Source organism: Pochonia chlamydosporia, chromosome 4, assembly GCF_001653235.2.
Source record: "Pochonia chlamydosporia 170 chromosome 4, whole genome shotgun sequence".
NCBI lineage: Eukaryota > Fungi > Ascomycota > Sordariomycetes > Hypocreales > Clavicipitaceae > Pochonia > Pochonia chlamydosporia.
In genome coordinates this window covers 269,365-288,015 of record NC_035793.1, presented here as the reverse complement: position 1 = coordinate 288,015, position 18,651 = coordinate 269,365, and the positions used below count along the sequence as shown (strand labels likewise).

The following is an 18,651-nucleotide window of genomic DNA, read 5'->3' as shown; positions in this document are numbered from 1 at the left end:
GAGTTTGATAAATACCAGACCCCTCACGATCATCTTTCCGAATCAACTTACTTAACTCATCTGTCAACAGTAACGTACAGACAAGCCACATCTCGGCGTTCAATCGTTTTATCAACAGTAGAAGAGCTTCCAAAACAAACATGGACGGAATAGACGCTACGACGAGCACCACTACCAGCGCCCCATTCAGCGAGCACAAACCTCAGACTCCCACCTTTTGCAGGATATGTGATCGGGCATTATCAGAAAACGAATCATGGCGGCAACATTTAAAGGACGAATGGCAGTGAGTCGATCCCTGACAGAATAGTTATCTAGTTCCAGGTCAAATTGACTAACCTAACTGCACCAGCGTCTATAATCTTCGCCTCTCAGTAGCAGAGCCTGGCACGATTGTCTTGCCGCCATCAACAAAGCGCAATCCGGTCACCGATACTACCCAAAAGGCAAAGGCCACAAGACGCGATGTCGCAGAGAGTAAATCCCCAAGTTCAAGCGAAGACACCGCGGAAAGCGACTCGGAAGATCCCGAGGCGGTAGAGTTTGTGCCAAGTCGCTGTTTATTCTGTGGTTTCACCAGCCATACATTCGACGACAATATGGCACACATGTCGACGGCTCACACTTTTTTCATCCCATCTCAAAAGTTTCTGGCAGTCGACCTCGAGACTCTTATTTGGTATCTTAATTTAGTCATTTACGGCTATAAAGAGTGTATATCATGCGGTTCCCGGAGCAATACGGTTGAAGGCATTCAGCAACACATGGTGGCAAAGGGACATTGTCGCTTTGACATTTCCCCAGACACCGAAGACTTTTACGACATCCCTGCCCGCGACCGCCAAGAACTGAATAAACGACTGCATCCTGACGACGACTCACTGCGACTACCTTCAGGTAAACTCTTAAGTCATCGAGATCAACAAAGTGTGCCTGCAGAGCGACGAAATCGTCCGGCGAGACCGCAAGCTCTTACTCCTCCTACATCGAGTCTAACGAAAGCCGGTTCCAGCTCCGAAGTTGCGACTCAAGAAAAGACTGATGATTCTATTATCATCGCTGCTCAGCTTTCTCGGCTTAGTGCGGGTGACCGTACCAGCTTACAGCACCTGCCTAGCCATGAGATTCGGTCAATGTTGGCGCTCAGGATGAAGCAAATAGACAGGTCACGGCGACAGGAGCTCAAGTCTAAGCTCAAACATGGAAAGATGGAGAATGTACTTCTGAAGAAGTTTTCCAGGTCTGATGTACCCACCAGACAAAGCATCTGGGGTTAATTCAGTGTGGGAAACGGCTTCAGTGAATTCTTGTACAATTTGTTCATGGGGAGTGACAAGACTTAACGTAGCGACGACGTATCATTTCTGTAATACAGTTACATGAAGCACCGACGTGGTATTTTACTGCACAGCAATTACCGGAATCTATATGAAAGTATTGACTGATATCCAGTGATCCGTACAATCTTACATGTAAAGTATTTGCTAATAAACTACTCATACAGCCATAACTTCATAACTAATGCTTAGACCGCCCATTCGCAAGCCTATCAATCAAAAGTCCGCTAACAGCACTCTCCGCAATATGTCGTCCCTTCTTCCTATCCTCCCCATTACTCACAAACGCATCCACAGCTGCGGCACCGACCGCCGCCGTAATCGCACGTCTCGACTGATCACGACTGTGTCGCGACCTCACAGCCTCAGTGAGACCAGCTGCAATTGCCGCCGTTGCAGCCTCCTTGATGCGATTTTCGCTGTGAGATCGAGCGCGGACCTGTCGATGGTGGCGCGTGTCGTCTGCTCTCCTGCTGTAGTGTCTGTCGTCACTGTGTAGCGATCGACCTCTGCGGCTGGGGTACTCTCGATCATAGTAGTCTGAGTGTCTATGACCCGAGCCGTAGGTATAGTCGTCATGATGGCGTCGGGTCGGTCGTTCATGGTAGTCGTAGTAGTCATAGGCGTAAGGCTCTACTTCTCGACCGGTTCCGTGACGCGTCACTGCGGATTTGGCAATGTCTTTAGCTTCATGGAACTGGCTGTTGTTTACGGCGTGGACAAATTGATCAAACCTACTCGGTGACCGAGATGGTCTGTAGTCTGTGTTGTCGTGATATTCTGCGTACGTTTCCCTGTGACGACCCGGCATGATGGTTGTGGTTGAAACAGATGGTCTACTTTTGATGGCTGACACTGAGATTTCAAGAGGAAATTGAAAGGGTGCCGTTTCTACATTTGAAAGCGTATGACTTATATTACAAAACTGTGGTGTATTAATACCACTTAGAGCAATCCGGCGCCTATCCCGACACTCTTAAATTCGGTTCGGAAACCTGATTTACAACCAAGCCAGCATATGACACACAATTAATGGACCTAAATCTATTTTAGCGTCCAAAACTGTTAGTACAAGGCAGGCGGACCGTTGCGCGTGACGGATATGATCCCATCTCACCAACCAAGTCATTGTAAGATGGGCATGACGTGCATGTTACCTAAGACCGACATCATCATCCTTGCCACGCAATGTGTGCGGTAGCACAATAAATTCGCCACATTCTCCATTGTCATTGACACAAGTCAAAATTGAGCCAGTAAACTGATTGGCCTTATTGTTTTAGTTCGACATGTTGTCTCTTTAAGCACTGGGATGTTATGCCAAGGCTACCACAGACAATGCATTGTCCCAGCAAGTGTAGACGATTTGACTGTTTGACATTAGATGACGCTAGTGATAAATGGAACTACACCACGTTGGCATGCTATTGGCGATAGCACTGTGATTTACAACCGTCGCGGTGTGCTATTCTGGATCCGCGCCGGACCTACTAATCAATTTACTGTTGATACCTTTTTGAGTCTGATGACTAAAATGGTTCGACTATGAATATTTCCTGCGGATAAAGCAGCTTTCATGTAAATACAGATAATAGTCGCTTCCTGCTGCTGCCAGACTAACCTCTTATGGCAACATTTAACCGCGATGGCACGCAGCTTCTATCCCTCACGACCGTGACAAATAACTCATCAAGACGCAGCAAATCCTCTTGAAAAGTGGTATAAAGTCGTTCAGAGATGCAAGAACATCTCGAAGTTCTGTTAGTATTCACACCCACACAGACAAAATCTCACAGCAGAGCACCACAACAATGGACAACATACCAGAGATACAAATCCTCGACAAGGAGCGTTACTTTACACAACATATTGTCTCTTTACCCGATTCTTTACCCTACCCTGGTTTGACACCAGGATATATTCGCTTAAGAACCAAAGTCCTAGGTTTAAGTGCCAGCAACCTCAATGTCGCCAAGGTAGCATTCCTCTTCAACTGGTGGCAAGCATACCCCCTACCAGACTCACTACCCGAGCCGCTTTCCGAGCCAAAGACGTATGGCCGAACAGCTACATGGGGCTATGCCGAGGTTTTGGACTCAACTGTCTCATTTGTATCCAAGGGGAGCTACCTCTACGGATACGTGCCTATTGGGACGCTAGCATTCGACGTGCGAGTCCAGCAGGGCGAAATACCAAGTCATGTCATCGTTACGAGTGATAATAGGCAGCACATGCCGTTCTACAACCGATATATTGCTTACCCTGCGTCTCTGAAACACGATAAAGTCGCTCAGAACAAGAGTGTTGCGTACGCCGTACTCATCAGGATCATGTTCGAAACCGCACACCTACTAGGACACTTTGTCTTTGCACAAAACCCGGAGGATACATTAGCACCTGGGTTAGATGCGCTCCAATGGTCTGCCGAAAAAGCGAACCTGGACGACGCAGTAGTGATTCATCTTGCTCCAGGGTCGAAGGCAGCCCTGTGTTTAGCACATATACTCCAGGAGAAGACACTTGGAGGAAAGCCAAAGAGCATTATTGGAGCATCGAGCGAGTTCTCAAAACAGTTTGTGTTATCAACAGGCTTATATGACAGAGTTGTGTCAACAGATGATGACATCTTGGAAGTTTTGTCACACGGCGATGAACTTCACAAACTTGTGCTTATTGACTTTGGAGGTCGCGAGGGCATCGCTCACAAGTGGGCAGCTAAACTTGAGCCCAGTTGTCGGAACTTGGTGCTCCTTTCTGTGGGGGGTGAAATATCTCAAGTACAGTCGAGCGCGGTACTCGCATCGGTGCAGGACACTCCAAAGGACTACCATGTCCGAGCAAGTCTAAGTCACATGAGAGACCGAGCTGTTGCAATGATCGGTGAAGAGAAGTACTTCACTGATCTGGAGACCAAATGGAAAGCGTTCAGAGAGATAGGTATACAAGGCTTGCGTATAAACTGGGGCACAGGCATGACAGATGTCAAAGACAAATGGGAGAGGTTGGCAAGCGGTCAAGTCAAGCCCAGCGAGGGTTTGGTGGTTTCATTATAATCTCTAATCAGATCTAGATGCATTCGGAAAATCATGCTCATGTGTACCCGCCACATGAACCTCGGGCAGCTTTTGTGCTAAAATCCTTGCTGCATAGGTACCCGGCAGCACCTCATCCACAAGACGACGAATAGCCTCGCGTGCTCCTTGTTCTTCCGGCACTGGTTTCACACGGCGATACAACTGAGAGGCCATGATGAGCGGATACAGGCCTGTGCTTTTCTCAAACTCACTAGATGACTCTTCGAAGAACAGGTGCACGGAGTAGGCCATCCTCTTGGCGTACGCTCTGGTTGCCCGTTCGTATACCTTGGACTTTTGATTTACTTCATCACGCTGGACGCCATTTACAACATCGGAGACAGTCCAAAGCGTAGAGTACAATAACAAACCAGCAATCCAATACAAACCAGTCAAGTGTAGACCAGCAAGTTCCACCTCGTCCTTGGGGGAAGGCAGCGGCTCGTCCTCGTCCTGAAGGTCAAACATAGATAACACAGCGTCAGTCTCGTCATGTCTTCTCCATTTCTCAAGAGCCATGGCCTGGCGCTTGCATTGGTGCAGAATACCGGGTACTTTATCTTTCTGGTGGCTGGGCGGCAGGTTTTGGAGGTTGTCCTGTTGTTCTAGGATCCAAGGTATTTCGTTCATAATATCAAGAAGTCTGTCTTTGACGCATTTCTCGTGTATCTCCCAGGGCACCGTCTGCCACTCCTTTGCCGAGAGGGGAGACTTTGTTCTCCGAGTGATGGCTGCGATGATCTGCAGTGCTCAAAGTTAGGCAGGAGGATCAGAACGGTCTGTTTACACTACTACAACGTACAATGTTGAGCCGGCCATCTACAAATAGTTGGTGTGACGGCTGTGAGATAAAGGCGGATGGACCTCTGAGGAGGAAAAGTGCCAGTTGGCCGTCATTGTGTCGACGCCAACCCTTCACCTGTCTATTTTCCAGGGGGCTGAACATGGCCTATATGAAAGTTTCTTAGCAGTAGATTCTTGTAGGGGTTTCGAAGTTGTCGTACTTCATGCAGTGCCATTAGACGAACGGCGGCAAGCACGCCATCGGTCTTGGCCCTCTTTGCTGACTGCAGAGCATTCGAAGTCTCTCTCACGGCTTGATCATATAACAAGAGACCACTAACTCGAGTAGCCGTGTCCTTCGTCCTCTCACCTAAAAGCGAGACGCTCAAGGCTAGCGATGCCTTTCTCAGTGCTGCCTCCGCATCATACAGCTTATCCAAGGCTCTCGTCCATCCGCCAGTGGAGACTTTGGAGGCTTTGAGGGAGAACTCCCTGCCCCGAGGAAGAAACGACGTCCAGAACATGCCAAGGTGCTGCTGCTCCCGTGCAGTTCGAATCAGCATCTTGGTATATTCCGGTCGCATATATCTCACCGCCCATGGCTGTGACTGAGATGACGACTCTCCATTGCTGTTGCCTTTGTTCGTATTGGCCGTGGCACTCAGCCAGATTAAACCTGGTTTACCATATCCTCCACACGTGAGGCCGGCTTTTATACACCGGCTGCATTCAGGTTGCTGGCGGTCACACTACTAAACGTTTAGTAAGACTGAGTATCTCCCAGCGCAGGAATACCAACGCCGGACATATAGCTTGAACAATGATCTTGGAGTGCATACCTTCTTCTTGCGTTGTCTACACGTACTGCATGCAGTAGTACGACCGGGGACACCAACCATGACCGAGTTGATGAGTCGTGAATTCACAATTTGAGCCGGTGAGAGGAACTTCCGAACATAAGCATAAGTGAGGGGGCTTATCCCGACAGTGAGGTTGCGAAACGAAATACGATCCACGTGACTGTTTAATGTAAATCAGCAGAGGGCGCTCGGGAGCTGATGCGGAATTAAAAATAATTGTATTCGCCGACATTCCTTAATCACTGGAAGAATGCTGCCAGACTGGGCTGATTGTGGGTATTGAGCACGACCAGGGAGTCATTCAATGTTTGTCCTCCATTTCGCATCAAAGTTAAGACGTATAGTGGAAGGTCAAAAGTGTTTAAACAACATTTAAATTAAAGAGTAGCGCACGTCGCATTGTCTGCCATGCGGCCCAAGATAAATCGAGAAGCCTAGCTAATGCACCGTGAATCTAATATGGTCAAGTTCTCTATAATCCCACTACGTTATTCATCTCAATCCAAGCTGATCTCCTGGTTTTGCACCCTCAATCATAGATGTTGTTGGTTTAACCAGTCGTACCATGAAGTCGCCTAAATACCGTAACCAAACCCAGCATTTCCATCCGAGTGAATAGGACGGGGAGACCCTCCATCTCAAAACAAGCCTACCGCCGACGGGTTAAGCTAGATGTGTCGTTGAGATACTAACGTTTGCGTATCTTTGTCTACTTGCTATCCCCGTCCAGTCTGTATGATGTGCTGTTACTCGCCGCCAGTGAGCTCCATCCCTTCAAATAAGTCCAGCCAATCCTCCAGCCTTTCGTCAATGAAGTACTGCAAGTCCCACGGTTCTCCCGTTAGACTCTCATCGGCACCATTCCAAATATAAATATCAGCATCTACTTCTTCCCCACAAGGCTGGTCATTGTTATCCAGAATGTGCGCCTTGGTAGCAACGGCTTTATATGCTTCGCCTTCAAAATCGTCCAATTTTCTTCTTTGCGAGTTGTTTTGGAACGTAATAAGATAGCCGTTGACGTCAGAACTGTTGTGAGGAACCACAGCTGGATAGTCGCAGCCATATACTCCATATCTTGCGGATCCAAAGACTCTCGCCGGACGGATCATGAATTCGATATCGGCAGCATTGGATTGCTCGCCTGTTAAAGCCCAAGCCAGGAGCTGTTTGGCGCAGAGAGTTCCATAGACAAATAGCGGCTTTGGTTCAGTTGACATTTCAAAGACTCCACTTGTCTAATAAATCGAACCTGGAAAGAAAATTGTTACGTTTGCAACGTGGCGGAAAAGAAATCTGGTTCGTTGTTGCTCACCAGCGCTGTCTGGAGGGAATTTGACAAAGTGAGTGGTGAATGTAGCAAGAAGCTAAATTGGTGTACGCTAGATGCCAGTGCTATGATTTTATACCAGATCACGTTTACACTAAGAGAGATTATGTGGAATAAGCAGCACTTTGGAAAGCGAAAATCACCTGTCGAACACTAAGTTTGGCCGTTCCTAGATCGGAAACCTTATACAACCTGAACGGCTTGCCATTGGTTTTTTAACAAAGTCTCTTCAACAAGCACATCCACTGTTAAATTTGGATTAGTTCAAATGTCAACTTTAAAACGTTAGTTCCTGGGCACGACAGCCGGGATTATACCATGATAGTGATAAGTTTTATTGGGTGCAGATACCATTGATGTCATATGAGTTACGCACGCTAACATCATCTGCAGTCTTAAGCTTTTTACTTCGCTTCCACTATTCTTACTATCGAGAGCTAGTCTACTTCCACAGCGAGAGTAACATCCCACAACTACCACCCTTGAGGAAAGACAGATACTATACCTGGACTCAAGTTCCAGATGGTGACAGCAATCACGAAGACTTTGGGTTTCCAAAACAATGAGGACTGATCCATTGAGAGGCTGGCGGCGGCGTCTACCTTGAAAAATACTGATGACGCTGTCTGCGGCTGCCCGAGTACAATTCACCGACAGGGCAAGAAAAATCGTCCGACGTACCATATCAGTGAGACATGAACTGGAACTCCGCAGCAACTGTACGACTCTCTGACAGTACTTGTCTCTTTCATAAGGGTACATGCATTTTCCAGGAAACTTGTCCATATTCTATACCTGTTTCTTCACCGACCTCCACTTGGCTTCAGTAAGCGTCGACGGCGCCGTGGATTCGCAGTGTATGTCGATAAGCACTTTCTGCGTCTCGTTACCAATATTCTCCCCGTGCCGGTTGTTGAAATACCAGTCTGTCTCTAGTTCGTCCTCTGCTTGCCCTGAGACACACCAAGTCACACGAAGGCCCCGAAACCGGCTGTATCTCGACAACGGTGGCGTTGAAACAGCGTTTGCTACCCTTTGCCATAGACCCCATTTACACGGCATCCGTTCGCTTAGACTGAACGAATGACGGAATTTGTTTCCCATCCAGCTAAGCAATCAGCGCAATGTCTTGGAGCTGACTGCATGCGACGACGAAAATGGATACGAGTGAACGAAACTGGCCGATGGGTCTTCTCTGCCACTGTGTCTCGACATGATACTGGTGATATATAAACCTGAGAACGCCCCTCAATTTCCGATTATCTTACCACCCTTTGATCTCAGCAATATCACAACCATGCGCTTTTCTGTCCTGACACCAGCCGTTCTTGCCTTGAGCTTCGCTCAAACAAGTTTCGCTCAAAAGGCTGTGAGGCTGTCGCACTGTCTATTATCACCTTGGTGACATGAATTAATTATTGGTTTGGTAAACAGGCCACTTTTGTGTCTACCACGAGCATTTTCCCCGTCAACAGCGGTCTTTGTACCAACTTTAGTCCAGCCCAGTAAGCTTTTCCGGTCCCGGCCATAGGATCCGGACAATGTGCTCGCAACGAGGAGGTTCAGTGTATTGTTAACAACGTGAAGGCCCATATACTTTCTCATGTCTGTTCAAGAGTCATACAACTGCGCGCTGTTTGAGTGAGTCAATCTATTCCCTGTCAAAACAATGAGCCGTTCTAATGATAACTACAGACAGCGCAAGTGCGTAGGTAAGGGCACTGGTTTCGCATCTGGAAATGCGGATGTGAAGGATCTAAAGTTTAAATCCGTTGCCTGCTTTCGCGCCTCTGCGTGAATGGAAAATCGCAAAGTGTGTGTAAAGTCGTGATATTTCAATACAAGGGAGCTTTGATTGCTCCAACTATGGTGGGAATACGGCAGAACTCGTTCTAAGAGTTGTCGTCCTAAGGACTATGCCAGGGTGAATGACGATACGGGCTCGTAGTCTCTCAAATTACCTAGAAGAATAGCTGCCTGTGTGTCTATACCATCAAAGCAGGAATGTCGACAGCACAGCAAGCTCAAGAGCCTGTTCAATTTGCCAGCGAATCCATCTTCTACAGCCTCCTCCGCTATTAGCTTAATCCAACCTCCCTACACACTTCCAACACCTCTCCAACGCAGGGTCCCGACACGCACTAAGTCGCGCTGTCTGCGGATAAGGGCATATGATACGATCGTGAACATGTCCACCGGTGACATTCAACTTCACCGGCGACCAGGCTGGTGCGGTTCCTTTCTCAACCCATTCGCGCAGTTGGGCAAACAGTCGCACGGGCTGCTGGCTCTGACCGCCGACGCAGTGGCTCAAACCGGGGACCTCGAAGAGGCGATAGAAATCGTGGGTATGAGGAACAACCTTGGAGACGGAGTTGTAGTAGTGTTCGGTGCTACGAAAGGGTACTAGTTCATCGTCCTATGGTTGGGTACGGTGTCAGCTGCGATATTAAGACTCATCCTTACCATGGGGCAAAAAATACTTACAAGACCTTGCATAACAATCATCTTGCCGCCAGCGGCCCGGAACGCTGAGAGATCGGCGTAGGACGCATCAATAAAAGAACCGTATTCTTGCTCGCCCAGGTTCACCAGGGCATCAAACTCAGTTTGGCTAAGATGACTTATATCCTTGTTGGGATCCTTGGCCACAAAGTACTGAAGCCAGTCACCGCCTAGGCCATACGGAGCCCCCGAGCATTTCCCGTCCTTGCATTGAGTAAGGAGTACGCCAGGCAGACCCAATGATGAAGGCTTGTTCCCGGTCAAATCCGCCGCCGGGCTCACACCTGGCCAGAGTACCTCCCCGTCCTTCCTAGCCAAACCTCTCCATGTTGCCTTTACAACTTGGGCTGCCTCACGGGAGACTTTGATACCACTGCCGTCCTTTGAGTTGGAGCAATTGAGTGTCTGGCCGACAACCTTGAACGGATCAAACGTGTCTAGACACTTCATCGGGTTGGACACAACGCCGTCCTTTACACCGTCAAGCTCATCGCAGGCTGCAATGGCCGCAGCAGTGATGGAGTCGAACTCGCACATGTGCGGGAACGAGCCGGCATTGACCATTGCTTGATACGGCCAGAATATATTAGGCAAGATGTTAGTCAAGTACATGGCCGGGTCACAGGCGGCAATGCCATCGTATGCGTCTGGGTATCGCTGAGCCAGCATGATGCCCTGTCGACCGCCTTGCGAGCAGCCCATCCAGTAGGAATATTTAGGATTTTTGCCGTAGAAGCTTTTGATGAGAGACTTGCTGATAGTGGCCTGATACACCCCGCGTGAGATGAGTCGCTCATCTAGAAGGAAGGCAGACATACCTGTTCACCCAGTGACACCGCGCTCCAATCTTGCAAGGCTACCAAGTCGACATTTCCGGGACTTTTGAGAACCCACGCCGCGGCATCTAATCCCTTGGTTCCTCCATCTGTCGAACTTGTTGCAAAGCCATCGCCGACAGCACCGGCCATCCCTCCCGAACTCACATCAACACGACCTGCCGCCCAACCGCTGCCACCAATACCCTGGAACATGCCATTCCAGTTCCCAATTGGGAGCCATGTCTCGAGAAATACTTCGTCATGCTGCCCTGTGTGGGTGTATGACAGAGTTACATTGCAGAAGCTGACGTTTTGGACTTCAACGGACGGGTGGACCGGGCGGTAGAGATTGGGGACCGACCGAGAGTAGTTTGTGATGAGATGTGCCTCGATGTTCAGGAGTTGAGTGCCAAATACATTGATGCCGGAGGTGAAGGTGGAAGGGGTACAAGCAGCTGCAAGATTCGACATGTTGAATAGTTACCTTTTAGGTTTTGGTGTGATTTCAGAGCCATGTGGCAGAGCCTACATTGGCAATTGCTTGGTATATGTGGCTTTCGTTCATTGATACATCATCCTGTAGCCGGGTTGAACCAATTAGAATATGGCCGGTGAAAGACCTTTAGCGTCAGCAATAAGTCGAGGCAACCCTGCAAGAACAGGAACACGTAGCCGATGTTGAAATAAAATATTAAGCTGCAAAAACAAGTTCTACTATAGAAAAGACAAGCTAGTTCCATACAGAATTCGAAGCCCTAACCCGTCGCTGGTAAGTTGCGTTCTAGCTGGGTTCATGTTTCCCACGAGAATACCACGCTGACAGAGAGAGCTGTTCCCTGTCAAGTTGACTTGGGTGGAAAGCCGCAGGGCTTTACAGGCAATTGGTGACATCCATGTAGACCTGTAGAGGCTAGCAGGGACATAGGATGCCAGCCATGAGCCTAACACGTTTATCAGACATCTTGATACGGCGAGACAGCACTTATGGGCGGGCATAGATTCCGAGCGCGGGGAACTAATGGCTATCTTACATCTTCAGTCCAAATCAATCATCGTCATCGGCGGGCCGGAGGTGTTCGTTGCTCAATTACCCAGGAAGTTGGGTAGGAAAATCGGCAAACGGCAACACTAAGACGGAAAACTCGGGAGACACATTTCTACTGGTGACACCGCTTCCATTGCGAGTGAATTTACCCGTCAACGCCCGTTATGCATGTCAATCGTGTTTGAAGGTGATCCCAACGACGGAATGGCATTACACCGCTCGATGCTATCTGAATCACATTTTAATTTTACCGTGAAGATAGACAGGGTCGATTCCAACGATACATTCCTATTCTAAGTGTAACCAGACAGTTCAATTCTTCATCATTTCCAACACCGACATTATCTCCGAAAGCACCACGTCCTTTTCCGCACCAGAATCAACAGGGAGAACATCTATCTCACTCTCCCCAGCTTTTTCGTACAACTCGACCTGTCCGTCGACCATTTTATCACCCATATAGTGACCAGTACGAGCTTGGACTCGTTGCAAGAGAACATCCCGGTCTGCCTGTAAATCTATAAACACGACACCGACGGACGCCTTTGCCAGCCCATCGCGAATGATTCGGCGCAACTCAACAGTCAAGGCAGAACAGCTGACCACCGTTTGGCTGTATCCAAGCTCCATGACAGCTTCTACAGAGTGTCGTATAATACGATCAAGCCACGACATGCGATATTGCTCTGTCAATGCAATACCAGATCTCATCTTAGCTACTGCGCTCTCCGTGTGTAATGAGTCACCTTCAATAAAGGGTACTCTAGCTTGTTGAGCTAGACTTGTGCCAATTGTCGTTTTCCCTGTGCCACATGGGCCTGCAACTATAATGACCGTCTTCGAAGTTGCTGTTCTGACCTGTGATGCCCATGCCGTATTCAGAAAGTATTTCACGAACTTATCCACCAGGTCTTGATTCAGGACAGGCGCCGCAGCAAGACTTGGTGATAACGAACAGGCAATCTCTGTCGCAAAGGACTTCGAGGGCTTGAATTCGGACAACTCCTTGTCATACTTGGAAGCAAAAAAGTCCACCAACTTGATCGGCGGGTTCACGGTCGGATCAGGATTCGACTCGCGTAACCGTCGAACCCATTCCTTCGGCTCGACTTCTTCAAAGGAAAGGCCAGACTCGCGTAAAGCAGGTAGCAGATCGTCCATCCAACTGAACATGTGAGGGTTCGTTACGTTTGCAAAGACGCTCCCAGCATCCGAGAGCGCAATCTCGACAACAGCCTTCCCAACAACGTCCACAAACAGCCAGGACGGCGTCTCCCTGAGTTGCGGCAATGCCCCAACCGTAAGGGCCGTCTGCATCATCATAGGCAGTGCTTCTTGAGCATTCCATACACCGTGTTTGGAATCACCCACAATTTGGCCAACCCGGAGCACTCTTGTGGTGATGCCTTGGTCGGCAGCTTTCGCACATAAGTGTTCAGCAACGGACTTTGACTGTGCGTATCCCATTTCCTGTGCCCACTCTAGATCCGGACATCGTTCTGGCACTGGCGTTTCTGTCGCCCGTGAGCATGTGCTCACTGATGAACAAAAGTTCATCGACGCAGGAGGCTGTGCAGAGCGACAAAGTGATAGGAGGTGAGAGACACCGGCTACATTGCCTTTCTCGAAACTGGACAGGTGCATGTTGAAGTTGACCGACCAAGCGCAGTGAATCACAGCAAGGAGTCTACTGGTAATCTCTGCATAGCTTGTTTCGTTGAGACCCAATTCCGGCTTGGCAAAGTCGGAGGGCAGGGCAACGATCTTTCTCCTGGCAGTGAGAGTGAGGCGATGGTAGACTTTTCTCCGTATGAGGGAAGACCTTACTCTTCGCATAGCTTGGGAGATATCATCCGCGCGAACGAGACAGTAGATTTGGTGAATACTGCTCATCTGCGCGAGCTCAGATACAACGTGTGCTCCAAGTGAGCCTGTTGCTCCCGTCACCACCTATGCCGATTTGTCAGTTTCCTTCATAACAAGCCTCGACGACCAAATAACTCACCACAGCAGACGCTTTGTCTCCAATATTAACACCAACGTTCGTATACTTCTCAATGAGTGATTCCATCTCTTTCTCCACAGAAATGCTCGTATCTGGGTAATCTCCAAGACGGAGACTATGGAGGAATCTGCTTAGCTTTTCGACAGAGGGATTCTCAAAAACAATATTTTGCCCTAGTCGCTTTCCTCCAATATCGATAGTTTTAAGAATCTCGCTCCTCATTTGTATCGCTTGTAGAGAGTCCAGACCTAGAGTGAAGAAGTCCTCATCATCCGCCAAGCTTGGCACACTCTGCAGAGCATCCTTTGCCAGTTGACGAATAAAATTCCGAAGCTCTGGAAGGTCCATCTGTCGCAAATCATCGCCGGATGCGCTAATGTCAGCAGTATCATACATTTCCTGAATTTCTGCTTCGTATGTCCTGTAGAAAGCCTGCCGGATGATGCTGCCCTTGTCGGTTCGTGGATACTCGCAATCATGTGGCAGCAACTTGATCATAGCTCTGGAAATTTGGGCAAACCCGTCGGCCGCTTCATTTGCAGACTCAACAACTGGCCAGATGATGTCCAGAATTTCCGAGTCCGTCTTTCCGGCCATGTTCTTTGCAGGTACAATTAGCATTCCCAGATACGGCCGACCGGCGCCAAACACAACGGCTTCTGCAACGTTCTTATTTGACCTTATTGTGCCTTCCATGGCGACAGGGTTGAACTTTTCGCCATTAACTAATACGATGGTATCGTCCAAACGAGCAATGTACTTCCAGGCCCTGGGAATGCTAGCATGCGCCTCGAACAAGTCTTTGGTTGCATAAGATCCATCAGGCTGGTTGGATTGAACCTTGGATGGCCAGCCATCAGTAACGACACACTCGTACAGATGTGAGCCGTGAGGTTTCCAGTAAAGGTAGGGTGACAACTTGTCCGTTTCGCGAACATAGTTCCATGCCTTGTCCCCTTCTGGCCGGAAGGAGGTCATGAGTTGTCCGATTTCGGTGCTTCAAGAGGGTCAGAACTACATAAAATGCACCGAATATAGGAGTATGTACTTACGCGCCGTAGTGACTAACTAGGTTGACTCCATTCTCAACTAGTAGATCACCCAAGTCATCCGGACAAGCAGACCCGCCATACATGACGATTTTCAGTTCTCGAAGTACGTCAATGCCATTTTGTGTCTCGGAAAGAAGTTTGAGAGCATATGGCACACCGTAAAATATTTCAAATTGGTGCTGTGAAAGAATGTCGATCAGATATTCTTGAGTCAGGGGCAGCTCAGCGTTGTAGAGGTGAATTGACTTCAGGCTGTAGATTGCTCTAAATAAATTGCAGATGCCGTGGTTATGAAACAGTGGCAATGTTATGAAGGCTTTCATGTTCATACTGAAGGAGTAGTTGGCCAGACAGGACTTTTGAGTTTGGTAAATTGGTTTTGGCAAGCCGGTAGACCCTATAAATTGTCAGCATTTTCATACCTCTTCAATTATGTCTGGTTTTCACATACCGCTGGAGTGAATAATGAACGCTATGTTGTTTTGCTCAACTTCTGGGTCAAGATGGGCGTCCAATTGCGTATTCCCATGGGCTTCGATCGGATACTCAAAATCGCTTCGATCAGACATCTCCAGGACCTCAACGCCAGGAAGAATCTTCTGCGCCTCTGTCGCAGTACTCAAGTGGCGACCATGACCGATGATAGTGTTGGCAGAAGTGGTCTTCATCAACGACTCAACTGCCGGAATACTAAGGCGAGTCGATAAGAAAAGCACCGAATGGCCCAGTTTGGTCAGTGCCAGGAGGGTTATAAGATACTCCAAGTTGGATGGCCCAAGAACAGCTATGACACTTGGCTTCCCTGATGAGCTCTTCCTACTGGGCAGGCTTTTGGAATACCAATTGGCTGCCCTCCATGCGAACACGTCTAGCTGTCTCAGGGTGTAGTTGACATATTGCACACCAGATCGTGGATACGAAACGATGTGCTTGTCAGGATATCTTGCCGCACGTTGCCGGATAAGACTATCTACAGTCTTGAGAGTCGCATCCTCAGCCTTCGAGATTGTAGATTTATCGGCTGCTGCTCTATTGGCATTTTGGTCCGGGATTTGAACAGGGAGAGTCTCCCGTGGAGGCTCGGGAACATAAACAGTAGCAGGCATGATGGTTGTGACTCTGTGAGGAGGTATACTGTCCCTCAACATTCATGCCGTCGAGACTGCGCCAAGTGCATGTGCCGATGGCAGAGCTTATATCTCTCAGTGGTTTACAATTTATGGCCGGTATCGCAAACCCCAGATCTCTGGAATACACCACCTAACCCTTGTGAATCGCATTCAGCGATATCCGGAGCGGTGATGTCCCCTAACCTTGGCTTGCGGATATTTTTCCGATGCGGAGATGCGCCGTCCGGATTTCATGTCGATGAATCGGATTCCACCATCGGCAGACACAACGCAACTTAGCCGGGACAAAACGCAAAAAATGAGGTAAAAACATACTTTCCGTGATCAAAGCCATGCGGGTAGCTGGGCAATGCGGGCGTTTCATCCAACAGGGTGATGAAAATCCGGGGTAAACTCTTGTTATCCCCTGTGCATCCCATGAACGTGGCGCCAATCTACAAATTGCATAAATGACAGCTATTTCCCGCGTACAAACAATCAAGACTGGCATCTAGTACATTGGCAAAAATTCGCTCCATTTTTCTCCCCCACGTATCTTGAATAGTTGAACATGGCGTTGCAAAATCCAGGCTCTGACAAGCCCGATGTCATCATGGTGGATGAATTGGACAGAGCACAAACAGTAGACGATGATGAGAAAGCGAGACAGATCCACTTGATTGATGAGATTAGGGTTCTGGGTTTGAGTGCGGAAGACGCATCGTTTTACAACAGCGTAACTCCCGAACAGCGAAAGCGCATCACTCGAAAGGTACGTCGCTCTGAGCTCTCAAGCCGTATTAGACTGACCATCCTTCACAGGTTGATGTTCGGCTCGTGCCTATGCTGGCGGTTTTGTACCTTATTTCGCAATTGGATCGTGCCAATATCGGTAAGTTACAGCAGGTTCAGAAACACGGAAAATTGCTAACCTTTGCCAAGGAAATGCGAAAATTGAAGGACTTGCCGAAGACTTAAAACTCAAAGACAACGAATGGAACATTGTTCTGAGTCTCTTCTTCGTGCCTTACATCCTGCTAGAAATTCCCAGCAACGTCCTTCTCAAAAAGTTTGACCGACCCTCCGTGTACATCGGCATTCTCGTCACTATATGGGGCATCATCATGACTCTCCACGGTGTAGTTAACAACTTTGCTGGACTGCTCACCGTGCGACTCCTGCTGGGTGTTTTCGAAGCCGGCTTCTATCCTGGAGCGGTGTACCTTTGCACCTTTTGGTACATGCCAAGGGACCTTGCAACCAGAATTGCCTACTTTTACTGCACGAGCGCACTATCCGGTGCGTTTTCCGGATTACTTGCCGCTGCTATCGCTCAGATGGATGGCGTTGGCGGCTACGAAGGTTGGAGATGGATCTTCATTCTCGAGGGTATTGTGACAGTCATTTTAGGTGTCGCATGCTTCTTCCTACTTATTGACTCTCCTCGATTCTCCACCAGATGGTTGACGACGGAAGAAATCCGTTTCCTTGAACTGCAAACATTCATCAAACAAGGTGGACGATTCGCTGAGGAGACTAATGACAAGAAATTCAACTGGCACGACATGAAGATGGTGGTTACCAACTGGAGATTATACGGCCAGGCGTACATCCTTCTCTGCATTTCCGCTTGCTCCTACGGCACAAAGTTTACGCTGCCCTCCATCGTCAAGGGCATGGGCTTCACCAACACCAACGCGCAATTGATGACGGTACCCGCATACGTTGCCGGAGGTTTATCTTCCATCTTCTTCGCCCGGTTATCCGACCGTTTCCATTGGCGAATGCCGTTTGTGGCAGTTCCTCTGTCCCTGATTGCCATTGGATATTCCATCGTAATGGGGTTCAAAGGCAACTTGAAGGGCAGCCATACCGGTCCTGGGTACTTTGCCCTCGTTTTGACCTGTATGGGCATCTATCCGGTGCAACCAGCTGGTAGTAGTTGGGCTGCGAATAACCTGGCTCCTGCGAGTCGTCGAGCAATTGGCGTGGCCTTTAACATTTGCATCGGCAATATTGGCGGCATCATTGGGTCGTACATGTACCTGGATAGAGAGGCACCCCAGTACTGGACTGGGTTTTCTCTGTCTCTGGCGTTTGGTGCAACTGGTGTGATTGTGGCATTGTTGTTGGAACTTAGCTACAAATGGGGGAATGTTAGGAAAGCCAAGACTCCAGAGGATGAGATTCGGGCTAGGTATAGTGAGGATGAGTTGCTGCGTATGGGTGACAAGAGTCCTTTATTTAAGTATACGCTATAAGTTATGTAAGACACGAGGAATTTTCTTCGGTGCTGTCATAGCAACCCATCTTCCTTATTAATTTGATAATATGCCCAATTCCATACAACGTTAGGACCTGTGGAATTACAACTGCTTTAATCCGGTTTCTTACTGCCCAATAACAGTAACGTTAAACCACTTCCGTCTTGCGTATTAAGCATCTCACAAACTCCGAGATGCTAACTACCTATCCTATGGCGTTTTAGAATGGTTATGGAATTCAATGATGCCCAGCAAAAAGTGTAAAGGACAGCTACCCTATTCTCAGACCCTAACCCTGAAACAGTCTAGTCTGATGCAAATGAGTTGCACATGCAGGGATTCCCCACAACCCCGCAAATTGGAATTACCCAAATGGTCAATCAATCGTCTTTTTCCGGCTTGAAATGCTTTTCCGCCTTCCAACCTCAACCACCCGGATTTCAGACTTACAATATTCCATCAAGCTTCG

The 18,651-nt window shown here is 48.5% G+C and overlaps 7 protein-coding genes across 7 annotated transcripts; 3 read left to right on the top strand and 4 right to left on the bottom strand.

Annotated features, from left to right (window-relative positions):
• Positions 1–140: 140 nt before the first annotated feature.
• On the top strand, positions 141–1,277 carry VFPPC_07507 (prohibitin; the record flags this gene model as incomplete). Its single annotated transcript, XM_018286354.1, has 2 exons — positions 141–286; positions 353–1,277. The coding sequence occupies 2 exons, from the start codon at positions 141–143 to the stop codon at positions 1,275–1,277; spliced, it is 1,071 nt and encodes a 356-aa protein (XP_018142960.1).
• Positions 1,278–1,512: 235 nt separating this feature from the next.
• Positions 1,513–2,148, bottom strand: VFPPC_14252 (hypothetical protein; the record flags this gene model as incomplete). The annotated part of the gene is made up of 2 exons (XM_022428908.1): positions 1,513–1,518; positions 1,570–2,148. 2 exons carry the CDS (start codon positions 2,146–2,148, stop codon positions 1,513–1,515), a joined length of 585 nt encoding a protein of 194 aa, XP_022284351.1.
• A 1,000-nt stretch (positions 2,149–3,148) lies between these two features.
• Positions 3,149–4,390, top strand: VFPPC_14251 (hypothetical protein; the record flags this gene model as incomplete). Its single annotated transcript, XM_022428907.1, has 1 exon — positions 3,149–4,390. The coding sequence occupies one exon, from the start codon at positions 3,149–3,151 to the stop codon at positions 4,388–4,390; it is 1,242 nt and encodes a 413-aa protein (XP_022284350.1).
• Positions 4,391–4,421: 31 nt separating this feature from the next.
• On the bottom strand, positions 4,422–7,274 carry VFPPC_07506 (AIG2-like protein; the record flags this gene model as incomplete). The annotated part of the gene is made up of 6 exons (XM_022428564.1): positions 4,422–4,426; positions 4,492–5,152; positions 5,214–5,360; positions 5,416–5,943; positions 6,034–6,214; positions 6,805–7,274. 6 exons carry the CDS (start codon positions 7,272–7,274, stop codon positions 4,422–4,424), a joined length of 1,992 nt encoding a protein of 663 aa, XP_022284349.1.
• Positions 7,275–9,444: 2,170 nt separating this feature from the next.
• On the bottom strand, positions 9,445–11,178 carry VFPPC_07505 (tannase and feruloyl esterase; the record flags this gene model as incomplete). The annotated part of the gene is made up of 4 exons (XM_022428563.1): positions 9,445–9,451; positions 9,508–9,803; positions 9,872–10,654; positions 10,708–11,178. 4 exons carry the CDS (start codon positions 11,176–11,178, stop codon positions 9,445–9,447), a joined length of 1,557 nt encoding a protein of 518 aa, XP_022284348.1.
• An 886-nt stretch (positions 11,179–12,064) lies between these two features.
• On the bottom strand, positions 12,065–15,915 carry VFPPC_07504 (NRPS-like enzyme; the record flags this gene model as incomplete). The annotated part of the gene is made up of 4 exons (XM_018286351.1): positions 12,065–13,702; positions 13,758–14,754; positions 14,810–15,206; positions 15,261–15,915. 4 exons carry the CDS (start codon positions 15,913–15,915, stop codon positions 12,065–12,067), a joined length of 3,687 nt encoding a protein of 1,228 aa, XP_018142955.1.
• A 574-nt stretch (positions 15,916–16,489) lies between these two features.
• Positions 16,490–18,179, top strand: VFPPC_07503 (MFS transporter; the record flags this gene model as incomplete). The annotated part of the gene is made up of 3 exons (XM_018286350.1): positions 16,490–16,690; positions 16,741–16,810; positions 16,861–18,179. The coding sequence occupies 3 exons, from the start codon at positions 16,490–16,492 to the stop codon at positions 18,177–18,179; spliced, it is 1,590 nt and encodes a 529-aa protein (XP_018142954.1).
• Between the last annotated feature and the right edge of the window lie 472 nt (positions 18,180–18,651).